The sequence below is a fragment of the Ammodytes marinus genome (genome assembly GCF_949987685.1).
Source record: "Ammodytes marinus genome assembly, chromosome: 2".
NCBI classification, from domain to species: domain Eukaryota; kingdom Metazoa; phylum Chordata; class Actinopteri; order Uranoscopiformes; family Ammodytidae; genus Ammodytes; species Ammodytes marinus.
The window spans coordinates 16,371,206-16,391,691 of record NC_137231.1 but is presented as its reverse complement, the minus strand read 5'-3'; the positions used below and the strand labels follow the sequence as shown (position 1 = coordinate 16,391,691).

At 39.7% G+C, this 20,486-nt stretch overlaps 1 protein-coding gene across 1 annotated transcript; it reads right to left on the bottom strand.

Moving 5' to 3' along the window:
• Window positions 1-1,057: 1,057 nt before the first annotated feature.
• LOC307265176 (hyaluronan and proteoglycan link protein 1-like) lies at window positions 1,058-9,532 on the bottom strand. Its single transcript, XM_080046793.1, has 4 exons — window positions 9,236-9,532; window positions 4,236-4,571; window positions 3,034-3,336; window positions 1,058-2,794 (listed from the first exon to the last, which is right to left on the bottom strand). Exons 1-4 carry the CDS (start codon window positions 9,321-9,323, stop codon window positions 2,511-2,513), a joined length of 1,011 nt encoding a protein of 336 aa, XP_079902919.1. The 5' UTR covers window positions 9,324-9,532; the 3' UTR covers window positions 1,058-2,510.
• Between the last annotated feature and the right edge of the window lie 10,954 nt (window positions 9,533-20,486).

Sequence of the window (20,486 nt, the reverse complement as noted above, 5' to 3'; positions counted from 1 at the left end):
TGATTTCTTGGGTTTGACCGGCGCCTCACACTTTGCCTAGTCCCATGCAGAATGTCGTTCATCCACTCATTACCCTGCAATTTTCCTGTCAAGTTACTTAATCTTTATATTTTTGAGTGACATGCTTTTGGGATGTAAACAGGTCAATTCCATTGTTTTAAGATAGCCCGCTATCACAAATAACAACATTTAAATTACAATATTTGCAGCATACATAATTATAGTATGTTCAGCATTACTTCTTTAAAATCAGACAGTGTTTGTCCACAGCAGCAATCATCACTTTTACCATGGCTTCCATCATAATTCCACTTTATAAATTAACTTTATGCCACAGGTGTGTAATTGCATTTTCTATTACCTCAGGGGTGTATAAGTTTAGTTTGCTTTCTGGATTTTATTTGAGTATTATCGTTAATTATTAATAACTCAAAAAGGTTAATTTAGTCTAACTTGATAAATTAACTTGTATGTTCATGTAAACAGACTAGTATTCATTTGTTTGTACCTTGACATGTTTCGACTCCTTCCTGCAGTCTTCTTCAGAAGTGTCAGCTGTTGCTGTGAAGAAGACTGCAGGAAGTAGTCGACACATGACAAGGTATAAACAAATGAATACTAGTCTGTTTACATGAACATACAAGTTAATCATTAATTATTATTTACATATTTGCATACATAGAGAAAAAGTTATGCCCAATCTCAAATTTTCTTTGATGTCTGCTTCAGTTTCCGTAGGGAAAAAAAGCCTCAATGGGCATCACACAGATTACCATTTGTCTGCTTTTTAACTGCTGTATCAACCTAAATCTGACCCCATTCCCACCCCTTCCCACCAGCACTCTTAAAGACTGTGGTACTGTTCCCTTTGTCTAACCCTGGCACTGAATATAAAATGCCTAAGAACACATGCACGTGAGAAGAGCCTCATCTTAAATCCTTTAAGCGACATGGGTTTATGCCAGATATATGGCCCTTTGTATCTCCAAATTATAAATTCTGATTTGATTTCGAGTGAAAATTAAAATGTTCATTGTTGAAAAAGGGACAAAACTGATTTAAAAGTTGTATTCTTTATTTCAAACAGCTTTGTTGAAAAAGGTACATGGTAATCAAATACAAAAATACCTTCACCTTTTTTCATGAACACGTGTGTACAAATGCAAGTGTAACAGACATTTTTAAGTTTGCTTTTATAAACAATGCATCACCATATTACTGCACGTTAACTGCAGTAAGTACCATGTGTCCAGGGTTAGAAAAAGTAAAAAGGGATATTGTAAAAAGAAGCAAAACAAAACATCAAATTACTTTTGTAAGTGGTACCTACAAAGGCTAGTTGTGACCCACCTTCACATTGCATGATCAATGTGGTCCACATGTCATTTTTGTTGTTTTTAATTCTGTATCTTCAAACACTTAATCATATCCAGTCACCACAGCATGACTGTCAATGGATTCTTACTTGCGAGTAAAAGTGATTATCAGTATTATTCAGGTCTTTAAAAGTTGTACATACTGTAGTATTAGATGCCCATCTCACGGAATTGCTGCAAATAATAGAATATCAGGATTGTGTTTGGGTAAAGGTAGTATTTTGGGCAAAATGGAAATATCTGTACTTATTCTGCTTTCACTATCTGGCTGATATCTTGCAATTTAGTATCTGCCAGGAGTAAGTTGTCAAAAAAAATTCAATTTACAAAAAAAAAATACGATTCACAAAAAAGTATCTGCAAGTGACACAATCTGTATTTTTGTTCTTTAAAAAGGCAAATTAGAAACATGTTAAAAAAATGAACAGAAATAAAGTAAAAAACACTTTGTTAAACTAATAAAACAAACATACTACATAAGGCATAAGGCTAGTAAAAATGTCTTTTCAAATTGTCATTGGGAGTTGATCTAATGGGAGCTTTGAATGCACAATAGGTCACAGTCCATCAACAAATATACATTCATTTTCTTGTTGTATGCACATGCATATAGTCATAGCCCAACAGTGGTAGCCACGTCATGTTCATGACTGTAACAATCTAAGATAATTCATTGATGTCATATTGTATAAATGCATAAAATAACAAATAATTTTGTCATTTTGCCAAATTGAAAGCAGCAAATTTCATCTGCGCATGAGCATAAATGCTTTTAATCTTGAACTTGATGAATCCTATCATTCTGTAAAGGACAACTAAAGCTTCAAGTTCTTGTCACTGTCATGTCCCTCTTACTTTTGCCTTTTACACAACAGTCTGTTGTGTGCAATAAGTGGATGCACAGTTAGAGAAAAACAAAATGAAATGGCTACAAACTTTATTGTCATTTGTTGCATATGAGTGTAATATGAATATTTGTTTCTTATTAATTGAAAAAGGTTATCACAGTTTCATAAAGGTATTGAGTTCATGCTAGTTAAGATCCAAAAGCTGATATGCTTTATTGTTGATTTTATTGGTTGTGGTTTTTGTTGCTCTTTGGTGGTAATGGCTTCCCTACCCCTAACTAGCCCATCAGGCCTTGAAGCAGTAAACACCGTAAGACTTTTGCATTTTGTCTTCAAATCCAATTAAGCGCACAGCAGCTTCTGTGGGGCTGCAGTTCTTGCGGGGCCTTGAGATAGGGTAGCGGACACTTCCGTCAGCCAACCAACCAGCGTCGCAACGATCGAAGCCCTCGAGTTTCCAGGCAGCATGCATGTGGCCAACCTTGGCGATCTCTGCACCATCATCTATGCATGCCTGCACGGCCTCATCAAAGGTAAGCCTGTCGGGTTGTACCAGCCAATAGAAACGTCCTGACAATAAGGGAAGCATAACAGATGGTCAGGAGAAGGACCATATCTTTTTGATGGACAGATTCAAGTAGCTTAAAGTATATTTCCCATTTTTTATTATATTGGTCTGATGAGTAAGGCCATACATGGAACATTTTAAACAAAATCATGAATTGCAATGTGTTCCTTGGCCACCGAAAAAATACTGAATGACAAAGATAATGATCCAAGCTAATGGACCAGCAAATAAAGAAACTCACCATTGAGTGCAGAAGAAAAGCAGAACGCATCGTAGCGGCCCATCTCTTTGTCTTGGCGGCCATAGGTTCTGAGGCCAGGCCCATTGTTGGTCCCCCCACAAGGCGCTCTGGGTTTGGTGATGGGATACTGCACAGTGCCATCAGCCAGCCAGCCAGCATTGCACCAGTCCAGGCCGTCCTTGAAGGCCTGAAACAGCTGATCAAAAGTGGCAACAGTAGAATTCTGGTCCAAACAGGCCTGCTCGGCATCACGGAAGTTCAGGTTGTAGCGGCCCGCATGAGGGTAGTATGGGTATACAACACCTGGGTGAGGCAAAAGAGATTAAATGGATATGATGAGCAGTTCGCTAACTCATTAATTTTGTACTTTTTATCACTCTGCATGGAAGAAAAGATATACTCCCACATACTAGGCGTTGAGTTCCGCTGCATAACAGATTAAAGTACTCCAAAGAGCTGGAGCCAATCAGAAGTATTACTCTAATTAAAAAGTGAATCTAAACAACTGTGCAATCTAATTCAAGAGAAATATGTACCTGGTCCTGCTGACCAAGTTAAATCATGGTTCCTTTCTTACCTCAGTACTTTATCAAATGTATTTCATGATAACCACAATAGCCAGCTGTATATTTTATTCCAAAATAGTCTATCATTTACATGTGGTTTGCATCCTCCACCCGGATGATCATTCACACATGTGAATAACCATCAAAAAAGGTGGAACATAACTGGCACAGACGCCAACATGTCACCATGCTCGCTTTGCAGAAATGCATGAAAATGTAAATAACCCTAACTTGCATGAAATGCAGTTTCTCTTTGTAGGACACTTTTTAAAGAAGCGATCATAAAATATTATGAACGAGTCAAAAGATGGAAAATGTGTGTCTGTTTACTAAGCATTAAAACACAATTCAGTTGTTATCATGACTAAACCATTGGAGTGGTTTGGTTAAATCAGCACAAGCTGTCAGTTCTTTTGTCTTTCTTTTTTCACAAGGAAAGAAAGTGGATGTTTTGGAAAAGCTAGAAAGACAAACACTGTTGGGAAATATGATGTACTGTGAATATTTAAGAAGGGAAGAACACATTAAATAACTGGTATTACAGCTGGCTGATAGCTGTACATTTATAATTTAGTGTGTTTGCATTCATAGGCTTCCTAAGTGTCTACATACATTTAAAAACAAAAATAGATTTACCATCAGTGTTACCACCTTCCACTTCCAACATAATCTCTTGCAAGATGTCTTCCTCCCCGTTGATGATCTCACAGCGGTATTTTCCCATGTCATTCTTTGAGACGTCACTTATAACAAGGGAGGCATCTTCATCGTTGAGCTCCTGCAAAAACACACGGCCCTCGAAGCTTCCATAGGTCTTCTTGTGGAATCCCATTGAAACAAGCACATCCTCATTCAGTGCTTCATCATCTGACACCTTGGTCCATTTCACTCGGATACCCAAGGACATGGGGTCCTTGGACAGGAGCCGGCAGGGAAGGGTGACATTGGCACCTAGTTCAGCAACAGCCTTGACTGGAAAAGAGGAACCCATGATATAACCTTTGTTTGGTTTGGTAATGAACACTGAAAAATATAATGTATTGTTTATATAAATTAGAACAATATTAAAGGTGCTCCGAGGACCTTTCAGTTTTTGTTAATTTTTGCATCCCCTTTGGACAAAAGCGGTAGCGTTTTTACTACCCCAGCTGTTGTTCCTGGGTGAGCATACCCATGACAAAGGCATTAAGAAAAACTGTATGAAAATAGCATGCTTTGCACTGATGGTCTCGTTTGCAGTTAAATGTCATTTATGATCATCAGAGGAAAAATGATGTTGTTCATGATTATTAGAAAGTTCCTCGTAGCACCTTTAAGTTTATTTTTCCATAGCAAGCTTTGGCATTGTATAACATGTATTTTACTACAGACTCAAACACATACACAGTTACAGTCAAAAGCATTTTCTCTCACGAAAATATCAAAAAGACATGGGATTTGGTTTTTCAAATACATTATTGGACAACGGCCAGTCTTACGCATGTGGATCCAATCGTCCTCTTCAGTCTGTTTCCTGCTCTTGTCACTTTTGGCACTTATAAACCTCTGGCTCTGTTAGCAATAAACCTCATGATGAAGTGCTTATCTTTCATCCGCTCCATGTGATTAGTATGTAAGTCACAGAGTGAATAACAGGACGAGACAGCAGATAATGTTGGTAAAGATTTACAGAATCTACCTGTCATCATTATTTATTCTTCTGCGCTCTGTGCACACCCTTTCTTCCCTCTCTATACAAACTAGGCCACCCTTTAACTTAAAAGTGGCAGGTCATTTGTGTCTCACCGGGGTTTCCCACAGCCTTCTTAACCTCCATGTTAAGACCTCACAGGGTTTGCTTAGTTAGGGAGATCCCAACCACTGGGCAATAATAAACACCAGATGGATGAATGTACATGACCCCTAACCCCCACCACCGCAGGTACAGCCTTCAATAACCAACCTTGTTAGTGGAGTCTAACCCTATACAATGGACTTGTAAAGTAATATGGTTATTAGGCTACATTAAAAATGATTGCAACGTCTATTCCTTAAAAAACACTGAACTGCTATATTTCTAAATTTATGTTTTCTCTTACTTAATATCGATCATCGATTATCCTCCAACCCGCAACGCTTTTTTTTCTCCTTTTTTGTGGGCAATTATATTTTTAAGCATAGAAGAAGTTTGTGAGCAAGTACTGTAAATGTTCATTTACTGTAGATTCTTTTTCGTTAGCTTTTTTCCTTTTCTTGTTGTTTATAACAATATCGATGATCTGTGACTGTGACTAAACCAGTCTGTCTCTCCTTTCTGACTGAGGATGCCAGCATTTGTGTTGACACCAGAACCATGACTGGAATACTTTAACAGGGAAAACGTTTACCACATGGGCAATACAGGAAATAATAGGAACCACTGGCTTGCTGCCTTCCATTCTTATCAACCCACAACCCCTCCACCCCCAACTCCAACCCACATGCACACACACAGAGGGGGGGGGGGGGAACTGAAACAAGTTTTAATCAACTTCATGGGTAAACAGTCCCAATCCTCCAGTCTAACCACACGGCAGACGCGTGTCTGGACTTTGTTCAGTCGTGCTCAGATCATTAGTATTGAGCTCTCCCACAGAAGGATTTAATTAGCAGAAGCACTGCTGACAGACCTAATACCCTTCAGTCCAACATGTTGCCCCTTGTCCATCTTTTATAAGTCTGCAATCATTCATACATGCCAGAGACTACCTCTGTTACCCGATCACCACGCCCAGCAGCCTCACTTGCATCTTGTCGGGTCAAGAAGATGACAGGTATTTTATGAGCTAGGAAACCCCCTTGTGCCACTTCTAATTCCTTATGTCTTTCAGTGTAAATGCAGTCTAGACAAGATCTCCCTTTCCTGTGAGGAATGACTCAGTGCCTCATACATTGCATACATGGGTAGCTGTTGCATCCAGTGAATGAAACCCGAGGGTCCAGGATGACTAAACTGCTCTTTAAACACCCTGTCAAAGGTGAAGGCGATGATGTCGTCAACAACGGCTCACCAGATGTGATGCCATGATAGCATAAAGTGGTTTGGTGTACTATCTCATGCACACATTGTTCTTTCCAGAGACTCAAACCAACCGATGGGTGTGGTCGGTCCTGCAATGGGAGGCAGAAGGAGGAGAATGGTTAAACATGACAGTGCACACAATAGCGCTGAGAAGGAGCTTGCAAATGGCTGTATAGATACTAACTTTATACCTCATAGATCATAGGTCTCTTGGACATGATCATATATTCTGGAGTAACCTTGAAGGCGACGATGCCCAAGAGACATAGCAGACAGGAAGGCAGGCATGTTGATAGGAATACCACAGTCTTTCCTGCTCCTGCAGTTACCAGCAGACAAATGTCCCACAGGATTCTGTGGCCCCAGCCATGAGGGGCACAACACACTTTCAAAGCTACAGCCTGTTGTGTGTACTTAGCCTAGAGAAGGAAACCGTTTTTTTTCTTTGCCACAACTCAAACCACAACCTACAGTATTTAAATAGGACTCATTGAGGTCAAAGGTGGTGTCAAATTGCCCCTTAACTTAGATCGGTTTTCAAATAATTCTGAATGGTCTAATATGTGTTTCTTTTGTGGAGTAGGACAGTTGGGACTGAAATCCTAGCAGCGTAGTAAATGTCCATGACAAAGAATGAGCTGCAGCCAAGTCCTACTGCCATTTATGACTTAGCACAATGTTCTCTCATTCTGTTAAAAGTTGTATAAGCAAGCAATTGGAAACATCTGCTTCTCTGTAACACCAAACTATAAATTAACAAAAACAATAGAGTGGTCCAAGACTTTTCAGTGGCCTCTATATTCTGAAACTACAAGAGTGTAATTATGCTGTCAAACCCCTGAGGGGTGTTTTTGCTTTAAGATACTGAATGGAAAAAGGTTTAATTGGCTTTAAATCCCTCCTCTACAATATCAGAGGATGGGAATGTATCAGAGATCAGCTATTGCTTTTCTATATATGTGTGTGCACAATGTGCCACGCCCTCTGACAGAGCAGCTAGCCATGAGATGATTTAACACATCCCACAGCTTTGTCCCCGTCAGCTGCTGCCCCGCTTGTGTCAATATGGAGAAGACATTAACAAGCACAGCTGGGACAAACACAGCAGGCCAACTCCTACGTACATAGCAATTCCAACAAACTCTTTCCTGCTTTCTGTTGTGCAGAACAAGCACAGACGCAGAGCTAGGTGATTTATTTCTCACATGGGTACACATATGCAGTCATTCAGCGTTACGGTACGGTACATCCGACTTTAATCGTTATTTGTAAATTAACAGAAATGCACCAAACAATGCTCCATTAACATCTAATCTCATTGCCTAAATACTGAACGTTTTCAACTCAGCCCCCCAGCCTAAAACAGTTTCCAGCCAATCTCTTTTTCCCATCCAGCCCTAGCAACGAGGCCAAGCCTCAGTAACCAACAACTACTGTATGCATTTGAGTTAACAGACTATTACCTCACAGGGAAAAAGAGAGTAATTTGGCTGCTGTTCAGCGTGGGGCTCTATACATTTGGCTCTGGGTCGTTAATCTTAACTTCACTCCCGTCAGGCTGCCTGTTACCTTGGCGGATTCCCAAACGCTGCCAGTGCCAGAGTGAGTCAGACGCCATAAGGACGGGCAACACCCCGTGAACAGACAGAGAAAACACTGCTCATATGCCTTATAGAAGCTCTACTGTAAGGAATAATGATTGAGCTGGCCGGAGGTGAGCCAATGCAACATACATGTACTGGAGAGTCACACACACACACACACACACACACTGACATCACTAGCAATTGGGAACAGTTTGTAATGTTTGAATTAAAAAGATAATCTCTGCCCACAGTGAAACTATTCTTCCCACATAAAAATCATGTCCTCCCATCTTGCAAGAGGAGGGCTGAGCCACCCCTAATTTGACATCTACTGAGTCAGCTTGCAGGGCTGCTGAAAGTGTATTAAATGTCCATCTCAGCGTGTCATCCTTTTGGCAGGTGTGAATATGAAGTTTATAGGACTCATGATGAGTGCAGGTCATCTCAGATAAGACATATTTTCTAGGTCTACATTTTATGTCTGTCAAAGTAAGAAGATGACAGAAAAGTGATAAAAAGAGAAAAGGTCAAGCCTCTACAGTAGGACATTTTTGACTATTTCTGCACTCCATAAGAATGTACAGCCAAAAAACGCACAAGCACTGGTAGCCCAGTCTGTTTCAGCCACTGAGGCATCTGTGACCCATTTTAAGGGTACAACCATTCATATTGATGGTGTGGTCTTCATTCAGTTGTGTGCAGAGAGCCTTTGTGAATGACTGGGTGATTTAGAGTTTTCAGCAACAAGTCGATGCTGTGGTGGTCTGTATGCAGAAAGTCTATGAGTCAATGGTGAGTCACACACTGTGTGAGTGTGTGTGTGTGTGTGTGTGTGTGTGTGTGTGTGTGTCCGTCCGTCCGTCCGTTACCCCAGAGACTAATTTGTTACCTACTGCTACAATGACCGTGTTGTTTCACAATCCTACATTGTGGTACCACTTTGCTCAGGTCCCTTACACAGCTCATTCTCTTGTGAAGACACACATGTTTTAAAATAAATGAAATCTTACCTGGTGGTGAAGTAGGGTTTGTCCCCTGACTGTATACACTGCCAGTCAGGATCAGCGAGATAATTGTGATGCACGGCAGACTCCTCATTTTGTCTTTTTTCACACAAAGGGCCCTCTCCAATTAAGTCACAAATATAAAAATGTGAAAGATAACTGCACACAATTATCTAAGCTTTGAAAATGTTTAGGAAAGCCAATTTAAAACTTAAACTATTTTTTTTCTTTTAATTTGTTTTCCTCTAACTGTGCCTCTTTCTGTCTGCCTTGGTGCAGCAGCCTCCTCTGGTGCTACCGGAAAGTTTGGGCGCCTACAAAGTCCAGACAAGTGCCTTTTATTGTAGATTAGCATGGTTGAGACCACTCCCCTTCCCCTCATCACTATGTACAGCTATATACTTGGCTCCCCTTTGCCACTTTCTTTTTTGAATAGGCAGAAAGAAGGATTCAGCTAAACCCCAGACAATTATTTTGCATATGATAATCCATAGCATGTGTATTACATTTAAGAGTTTTTCTGTGAGGAATACAATGAAGTGAAATACCAGAGCCGGCCCAAGCCTTCATGGGGCCCTAAGCGAAATATGATTAGGGAGCCCCTCTCCAATGTTAGCACTGCTGAAACTATAGATCTTTGTTAAATATAATTCACACACCCAGTGTTTTCCGCTAGTGCCTCCACTGTGCAGCTGTGTGAAAATATTAGACAGCCAAGATTCAGACCCTCCTAAGGGGGTCTGGGGGTGTGCCCCCCCCGGGAGATTTTTTTAACCTTTTTAAAGTGAAATGCATGAATCTGGTGCACTTTGAGAGGAAAATTAAGAGGCTACATCTGAAAAATGTTGTGTGAACAAATAATTTGGAGACACTGGGTCAGATGAATTATAGGCTATTGAAGAAGGACACATGGATTTTCCATAAAAATATTAATATAAAATAAAATATTATGGAGGGTCCTATGGGTTGGGCTTGGAGCTCTTTTTCTTTTACGGGACATACTTCTCTGTAATATAATGAATGCATTTAAATGCAGTGAGAGGAACTAAGCAGAATAACTCTGTTGTCCAGCTACTGTATCTCTTTTTCCACAGACAAGGCTGAACTAGGCTATAGACTATACACAGTGCATGGGCAACTGAGGGCAGCCCCATTTCCAATTGTACATGGATGTGAACGTGACATGATCAGATCATTTCGGATTACTTCCCAGATGAACTGATTACATTTTTAGGCTATTAATTATCTAGACCATTTTATTCCTTTTTTGTATGATAACTTACATTTACATAATATGATGTTAATATCAAACACAGGGTCGGGGGCCCTAAGCGACCGCTTAGTTCACTTATGCCTCGGGCCGGCTATGCACACATACACACACACACACACACACCTCATAGAAGTGTAGTGTAGTCACTTTGCTGCCCTGTTGGCTTATACAGTATGTAAATCAGATGAATGACCATTAAAGGTAAAAGTTTCATAAAGGTGATGTATACTAAATGTGTGCCTACAAGTCATACTTAGTCATACTTGTTTCTTCATTTGCTTATTTTATTGATGACTCTCACTTCTCTCCCCTTTCTTTTTTCCCCTAGCATTTGTGAAGCACATACATTCAAGGATGGAACATTCCTAACATCTGAACAAGCCAGTTTATACCCACCCTCCCCACAGTGGTGGTGGATCATTTTACTTAACTACAAAAGTAGCAACAAAATGTACTCTTGTATCATACATAATTCAATTATAAATATTTAATTTTACTATTACAGTAATGTTGTAGCCAATTGAGGCCGAGCTAACATTAATTACGCTTAATATACAGTATGTTGTTAATATGTTGATATAGTTTAACTTTTTACCCAAAATAATTTTACAAACTCATCTAAAGGTTTCCTTTATACAATTGAAATCTGAAAAAAGTCTATTTTGATCCTGCACATGAGCACAGGTTCTAAACGTTTTCCCAGCCGTCCAGATTGTCTTTGAAGGCTGGTAGGGCTGGGAGTAGAGAAACATGCTGCCGATGCTGCCCTGCATCACTTTATCACTGGAGTTGTTACAGCTGGAACATACCTAACAGTTTTCTTTCTCTCTTTCTCTGTCTTTTTCTCTTCTGCCTCGTCTGTAAATCCCTCAAACCCGCAGAGATCACAACAGAATACATGATGGGCCTCCTTTGTGTATGTTAAAGTCCTAGCTTTCCTTGGGCACATCCCCTCTGCCCTTGCCTTGGATTCTTCAATCATCTGGAGACATAAGGTACTGTTACATAAGACTGCCATAGGACCAGTACCCAGGGTGAAATTATAAACATGTATGGCCCCAGTGTGAATGCACAGCAATTCTAGACACAGACTGTGAGTTTAAACAGGGGCTGCAATCACCCAAAGCACCATGACCGTCTGTGAAAGTTTCAAAGTTATTGTAGTAGCAGGTTTACTGTTGATTGGCAAGATTGCTGTATAAAAGCAAGCTTGACTAAGCAGAATAGAGCATAGCAGCCTTAGCAATGCTTGTACAAGGTAGATACTGTGTGCATGGGTGTGTAAACGAGAACAGTACAATCAACTAAAATAATAACTTGGCATTATATGGGAAGCCTATTCATTAAGAGACATCTAATCCACATTACGAAACTGTAAATATTTTCAGTGGTCAAAATAATTGTATTTGAAAGAGCTTGGCAGTTCATAAGAGAAATGTGGTTCCGGGTTTGGAGCACCTGCATGGCCAAAAGTCATTGTGAGATTTCAACTAAACATAAAGGGGTTTCATTATTTTCTGATAATGAAATTTGACTGATGAAATGCAACACAATCGCTACTACAGCTGATGTTATTTCTGCAGGACTTTACCATATCTGTCCTGTGTTAGACAGCACAGGGTTAATTCCGGTGCTTAGTGATGAGAGAGTGAATTTATCACACTCAATTTGGCAAGCAACCTATTGCAAAACAAGCTCAACTGGCGATTAGTAATCGCCATCTCCATGAAAACCTCATGTCCGGTATTGGCAATATCGTTAAGCCAGCAAGCCTGCTCAAGCATCAACAAATCACATTGGTTAGCATGTGTGTCCAAATTTGCAGATTTCTTAATACTTTACGATCTTATGCATCTGTATATATGAAGATTTGGGAGTACAGAATGTACTGGCCTGTAGAGATGTAAAATGAATGTCTCGAGGCTGAGAGTCCCACCCAGAATCTCCTACATGTTCCTCCTATGTAAGAGCCAAGTCTCAGTGAGCACATTCACAGCTGGCTCTCTGCAGGCTGAATGTTAAGCTCTTGGACGGGTCCTTGGGTCCCGCCCTTTGGAGGCAGGATGGTGCGTAGTGTCCGAAAGGTGACTTTCTGGACCTTTCATGTTGTCTCATATAAAAGGCTTGATAGGAAAATGTCAAAGCTGAATAAGAGTGAGTTAAACCACATTAGTCAGATTCACATAAGCCACCGCCAAACATGTGTTCCTCATTATCTTCAACAATTCAACATGTGATTAGACCAGAGACATTTCTAAAGCTGAGGTGGGAATTACATGCTGTTTGCTCCTGGTAATAAAACAGTGATGAAACAATGATACGAGAGACTGAGCCGTTAAAAGGTCTGGGTGGAATAAGAAAGAAAATGTGTTAAATGATTACCAAGCTGCTCTGACGCCACACAACTGGTGTGTCACAGTCCCATCCCCTCCATATTAGATCAAGAAGATTAAAATATGTTTCCTTTTAATTTTTAGTTTTTATATTCTCTGTCATTGAATCCTAATTGGAAATGGCTCCACACAAGGGGGACCTTTGCTTGGCTTCTCTGGCTGTGTGACATATGTGCAATGACTACATGCCTGCCAGGATGGCTGCAGTGTAATAGAACTTTGCTTCTATGATGGGACATTTCATCCGTCTGCTTACTTTGACACAGAAACACACATACCACAATTAACCAGTTAAGAAACCCAAGAGTTTCAAAAAAAAATTCCCAGACAAGAAAAATAAACAACTTAAATGCTAATTTCCATTCATTTTATATAACGTGTGATGCCTTTACACCAGTGCATTTATCTGACAGCTGAAGGCACTTTGATAATCAAGTTATTACATTCATAAAGCTAATACCATCGTGACTCTGCCAGAACAGAAGCTGACATAGGATGGAGAAGAAGAACCACCAACAACACCTGAAATCAATCTCATATTGCAAGAAGACCTGGCCAATCAAGCAGCAATGCTAAGGACTCATAATACGTTACTGCAACAACTATCCAAGTCTCTGGAAATAGTTTGAGAGACTTTAAGAACATTGCTACTTCCACTTGCACTCTATACTCCTGGAGACACACCACTGTTGGTACTACATGTTCCTCTTACAACTGGACCTCAGCCAATCATCAGTTTTGTAAAACTCAGATTCAATGTACCCAGCTGTGATGGAAACCCTGGTCTGTGAAGGCGCTTTTTGACTCAGTGGTCATTATTTTTTAAACTATAGTCATTATCCTTCATAACTAAATAAGCTAAGGTATCATGCAATTTCCCTGCTGTCTGAGTTGTCTACTGCTTTATGGGAACAGCAGTGGCAAGTTTCTCTGGCTATCCAAATCAAACAAAAGGATTCAAGGACTGGAACAGAGAATAAAGTGTCTGTCCTGAGCTGTCGGGAAATCCAAACAGTCAACAGAGGTTGGGGAGACTCTGACTGATACTCTGTCTTTTCTGTATCCACACAACTGTCTGCGGCTTCACGCCAGACTAGGAATGTGAGTTCTCATCATCTGGAAGCACTGGTGGACTCAGGAACACTGGCTACATTTTAGGATTGATCTCTTGCTAAGCAACTGCCTATTACCTTAACCACATGTTCCATGAAGTTTGGGGCACATACTGTAGATGGTAAACCTGTTCACTGAAAATACATTACCCTAGTCATTCTCGAGTCTCTTCTGAACCCTCTTATTCCTGGCTACCCATGGTTATCTCTCAAAGTTAAAAATGTTTTCTCCCTCTCACAAAGTTAATTTATGCTACAGCTGCTCTAATCTCCTAGGGTGACAAATGCTTTAATACCTGCTGTGCTTACCGTATATTCTATGTTTCTACAGTCATAACAAGCCAGTCTACCGTTGCTGTTCCCAAGGATATCTCTGAGATCTCAGATACCTCCATGGCAGTTGTCTTTGGCAATCAGAGAGCTACCGTTCAGCCACCTCATCATCCTTCAGGCTGTGCCATCCAACTCCCCCCTGGAACCAGTAAGATTCAAATGGTTCTTCCTCTCTGAACCAGTATCCTTATCCATGGAGATAAACATCATAAAGGTTCTCTGGTACAGTTTCATCCATCCTTCCAATTAACCAGCTGGAGCTGTTTTTTGTGCTCATTTTGTGGAAAAAAGTGACATGAGTCTGAATCCTTGCATTGATTATCGTGGCCTGAACAAGGTTCCAAGAACAGGTACCCTTTACTTTTTCTGTCCTCTGCATTTGAGTGAGTCCAAAAAACTAGTCTTCACTAAGCTTGTGCAAAGCTTATATTCGATTAGAAGCAGACAAGGAGACAAATGGAAAATGGCATTTAAATCCCCAAGTGGTCATTGTGAGTATCAGGTCATGCCTTTCGGTTTGCCGTTAAGTGCCCCAGCATTTTTCAAGGATTTGTTAATGATATTCTCAGGGATCTGTTTAACAGAATTGTGTCTACCTGGATAACATATTGGTCTTTTCAAATAGTTTTGAAGAACATGCAAATCAAGTCCAGACAGTGCTCCAGAGGCTGGGTCAGCATCATCTTGAAGTCCATACCACCAGTGTCTTCCCTGGGTTATATCATCTTCTCTTCAGGCATTTAGATGGATCAGGGCAAGGGAAAAGCAGTCCAGGAGAGGCCTCACCTTTCTACACTGTTACAGGTGCAACACTTTTTTGGGTTTGCCCTCTGCCATTCGCAAATTCATACGAAATAACATTTATGTTGTTGCCCTTATCATAACTTTGACTCCAGGATCTCCCAGGATCCATAGGCCCGAAAAAACAGTTGCACCTTACTAATACATTCTTGTCAGCACTAGTCCTGGTCCACCCCGACACTAACCGCTCCTTTGTTGCGGATTTGGATGCTTTGGATCTATCAGTGGCAGCCATCCTGTCTTGCATTGAAGAAAGTCAACTAGTTGCATTGTTGTATTTTTTTCTTGAGGAAACTCAAACTGAAGAGAGGAATTACATATTTGCTAACAAGGAGCTGTTGGGTATAAAGCTGATATTGGAAGAGTGGAGACATAGGCTGGAGGACACTTCCCTTCCATCCATGTGTTAACTGGACAGACCACAAGAACCTTTTCTTCATCAGGGAAGTCAAGGTCCCTCCAGGATTTTCAAAAGCATGTCCAGGGAACTTACGTACTGGGTTCAGCAGCTTGTGGACTGTCACAAGTTAAGAGGTGTGCTCCAGGACTAATGGAACGAAGCTGGGTGCAGGCTCAGGACATCCAGGATACAAGTCACGCTAAAGAATTTCACAGGGAGCACCCTTATCAGCCGACTGGCGCCTCTAGGGCTGCCCACAGAGGCATGAGGCAGCCAGAAGAGGGGTAGGAGCCACCCAGCAGCATAGATAGGGAAGTGACGTCTCTAGAACACCTCAACCTTATCCTTATCTCATCAAACAATGCGCTCTGTAGCCTTTTAAGTTTTGAGCCTTACCTCTGTTAGAAGCTTTCTTAATGAGTTAGTCTGACTCAAAGTTTTATTATTGTTTTATTATTGTTTTATTATTATTATTATTATTATTATTATTATTATTATTATTATTATTATTATTATTATTATTATTATTATTATTATTATTATTATTATTGTTATTATTAATATATTTATTATTATTTTGACTGGAATCTTCTGTCTCTTGCATAAAAGTCCAACTTCTTTTGAGTGAAACTAAGTTAAAATTATAGTACAACATACACTGGAAATCATCATGAGGAAATAGATCATTATACACTGCGGTGTCACAATCGGCCATTAGTTTCTGCTTTTCGCTGTGCACTTTTTGTCTTTTGGCAATCTGATAGTTTGCCTGCACTTTGCTGCCAAGCTCTCACCAAGGGGCATGTGGGTGTATGGCTCTGTGTTAGCCACAGCTGCAGAAGACTTTGGGAGTTACTACAGCAAAGAAACCAGTTATGTCAGCTAATGATATAAAATCGTGTTGTCAAGAGTGAATGTTCAATATTGGTTGCCTGGGTAGTGGCAGTGGGATTTTACTGAGGTCCAAAGAATTAAGGTTTTTGACAGGTACAATAAATTAATTGTATTAATATGGATGACTAGGGAAAACACGTGATGATTTCATCAGTAAAACTACTGAGGTTTGAAAAATGGAATCTTTGTTGAGTCATTATCACCAACATTTCAAACAGATATTTTTTTATTGCTAGATTGTTGAAGATGCAAGTGGCTTGTAATGGAAATAAGTATTCTAACCTTTTCTTTATTCGTCATCGGTTGTAAAAACTGTTGGCACACACTAACACACACCCATTTACGCTGTAAGTATGCAGATTACACACCAAAAGTACTTTAGCTGAACATGACTCAGAGCAGCATACGTATATCTGAGTCATGCCTCACAAAACAAATGGTCCACAGTCTACATGCATAGTGTGATATAACTGGAAGCTGCAGCTGGATTCATTTGACCTGTGTTTGAGGTGAGCTAATGGAGAATGGGTAGCCATAACACAGTGAATAACACTCGGAGATTACCATGCTGCTGGCATAAAGACCAAGGGTCTGATGTAGGCACACAGTTTATATAATTTACAGGAAATAGGAAAAGATGATAAGGTTATCATCAAAGTATTTAGAGTAATTTATATGTTTGTGTTTTTTAAATATTCCACTGATATTGGAATATTTAAGCTTGGCTTTGATAGTAGAAAGTTGTGCTTTTGTTGTCATATAAACTATAAACAAGGCCCTAGTCAAGTCAATTTCAATTCATAAATTTTGAACAAGCCCAATTTATTCTTACTCATATTTCTGTTAGCAACAGTTCTTCATTGAAACAGTCAATCCCCCAAAAATCATTGTTTAATAATGTTTGACCTGGTACTATGTTAAAACACTTTTTCATTTAGATTGTGAACATTGATGTTAAAGCTGAAAAAACCCTCCCCTGCAAATGTAGATTAATGAGTCTACTGGTAGTGTTGGGTCACTAAATGCTTTATTTGTAACTACTGCCATAAATTGCAAATGTGGCTAAAAGAGCTTGGCAATCTGGTTATGGTACCACTCATCCCCTCAATATCCTAGTTTCCTTAGACTCTACTGGTCTTAAACCATAACAACATGGTTCTGTAATTGTTGTTTTACAGCTCGGACAGTGAATTATTTCCAACATGCAGCTGCTTGTTAATACAGCTATCACAGTGCAAATTATTTAATTCTTTATCATTGTAATATACTATGAAGCATTGATATCATAGATAATGCAGACAGCAGACATTCAGGTATTCATTAATGTGTTAAGTATTTGTGTGTGTTTTTTCACTGACCTGTTGCTAAAAGAGTTTTCTCAATAACCATTGTGCATTGCATTGGAGAACAATCGTGTCTGTTGTTGTACACATTTTTTTGTCAAAATAGTGTTGGTTGATTGTATAGTATATGAATGGGACTAATTGGTGTTGTTATTTGTGAAAGACTATAGCTATCTCAAACACGTTTGAGATTAACATGCTGTACTAACTGTAATCAATGGCCCTCAGTGAGCACCCGTGATGTCAAAGAAGTGCAGTTAAAAAATATCTCAGAAGGAACACTTTGTTCTGAAAAAAAAGGTTATAAGTAAATAAGTAACAAGATCTATGGTAGAGTGGGTCGTAAGTTGCAAAACCACTGGAACGATTCTTTAAAACATTAACAGTAGGTATCTTTAAACATTTTATTTTTATTTTTTTTAAAGATATTTTTTGGGCATTTTTTATGCTTTATTGATAGTGCAGAGAGACAGAGGTGAAATGGGGCAGAGAGGGGAGCGACATGCAGAGAACGACCGCGGGTGGGAATCGAACACGGGTCTGCTGCTGGGCCCGGCCCGGGAGGGGGACGCCTTACCAACTGAGCTAAAGGCGCCCCCTCTTTAAACATTTTTAATGGAAAGTGTTAAATCCCTCAACGATAGAACTGTGTAAAGATAAACAAAAGTGAGCCATGGAAACTTAGATGTACTTACAGTATTGTCAAAGCCACATTTCACTTTAGGTTTTCTGGGATGCATTTGCAGGCCATATTGGCAAAGCAAAATAATTTACAGTTACCCTGGGAAATGAGTACATTCATGGTCATAGTTTATGAGAAACCAATCGGCATTTAGATTTCTGCTGGTAAACGTGAAATAAAAAACTGTTCAAATTAACAGTATGACTTGTAATGGTCAACATGTAAATGAGTATTGGCTTCCGTTTTCTTCATTATTTATTACCCTTCTGTAAAAGTTGTGCCTTAAGAAAGCAAAACATTTTATCATGCAGTTATAAATGAGAAACTACTGTTTTCTTGAATAATTTAAGCTTTTCCAACCCCGATTACCTTTATGCTGTGAAATCCTTACCACATAATGTATTGTAATTAAAGAGATCTAGGGTTGTAAATCAAATACAAAAATAAACATTCATGATGAAATGCCTTGTTTAGCTATCTTGAGGCTGGATGCCAGGACGTGGTTGAAAACAGCTTAAGTTGAGAGGAATCAGCATCAAGTGACAATTCCAGGGCTGGAGTGTAGTAATTATTATTGCACCATTGCAATAATGAAGAACGCAGAAACCAGCACAATAGCCTCATGTGATTTGTGTTCATGACTTATTTAACAGGCCATAAAAAGTCATACAATCCATGCTGACTTTAGGGTCCCAACCAGTGTTCTGGCCAAGGACATAGGTGGGGTCACTCAGCCACCTGGCATTCTGAATAAAATATATTAACTTCAAACAGTTCGCTGGCATGATGTTTACACCTCACTTGGAACTAAAATATGGGCTTCCAGCATCCATTTGCAGATTGGAAACAGATGGTGTCAAATCCAAGTGCAAAACGATCAAAACTATGAGATGCTTGAAAAAATGTCATAAAAGTTAATACTACTTTTACTTGAGGGAATCTCAAACACTTAACAGCTACAATATAAACACTATCAGTTAACCAGAAGATTGTCAGAGAAATCCTTTCACAGCACAGCTGGAGAGGCAAGTGAGACTTCAAGTGAAATGGTGTAGATCTCTCCCAAGGCGCTATTATGGTGATGATAGATTCCATATGTTGTTAGAGGTTGAAGGTTAGGACTGGGAGGAACATTTGCACACATGGCTTTAAGATAAACTGTGCGATTTGTTTCAAGGCATGTGTTAAAATTTTTTAATTAAACAATTTTTAAAATACTCAAGTTCAGTTTCTTCATTTATAATCCATTAGACATGAAACCATTAAGGGAGCCATTCACAAAGGATGACAGGGCGCCAGTTCTTTATTGAAGATGGCCTCCGAAGATGTTTAGCAACGTCTCGCACTTTACATCACACACATAAGGCTTAAAACAAACACAATACATGTCAAACTACACAAGTCAACAAGTACTCTATCGTAGAGCAGTGACTTGCAAAGAGTGAATCCAATACTTTAAATTACATTGCAGGAACAATGCACATGCTTCCATTACTTGATATAAAATAGAGTGTTGTAGTCATTAGAGTAACTGAAAATTGACATAATGTGAAGTTGGCGGTTTAGATCATTAATTAAATATTGGTGTCACTTCTTCATTTTCTGATATTGCTTTGCTATGTATCTTTCTGTCTTGGTAGAATGATGCATCTGTGCGGGTAAAATAGTTTTTTTCTTTTCTTTTAACATGTAAAATGGTAAGTCAACAGTGCAGAACCATTCAATGCACTTCCCCCATGGCCCCGTCCCCGACCCAGCTCCCTGCTCACCCCCACCTCCCATGCCACACACCATCCCTTCTCACAGAGGCTCCTTTGTGTAACAGAAGGCAGTGCGAAAAAAAGCGAAGAAATGGGAGAGGAATTAATTCGTTCCATCCTCTCCTCTTGTCAATCCTGCCGAACAGACCCTGTGTGACAGGAAATAATCCTTGGATGCAGGGATGGTTGTAAACTATTAATCCTTCAACATTGCTGGGGTAATCATTACAGGCCACTTCTCTCGCTCCGTCTTCTCTCGTTCATTT

Coding starts and splice junctions, on each gene's coding strand:
- LOC307265176 (XM_080046793.1), bottom strand. CDS start 9,323: ATGAGGAGTCTGCCGTGCATCACAATTATCTCGCTGATCCTGACTGGC. Junction 4,572..9,235: donor AAACCCTACTTCACCACCAG/GTAAGATTTCAT, acceptor CCTCTTTTCCAG/TCAAGGCTGTTGCTGAACTA. Junction 2,795..3,033: donor CTTTTCTTCTGCACTCAATG/GTGAGTTTCTTT, acceptor CCTTATTGTCAG/GACGTTTCTATTGGCTGGTA.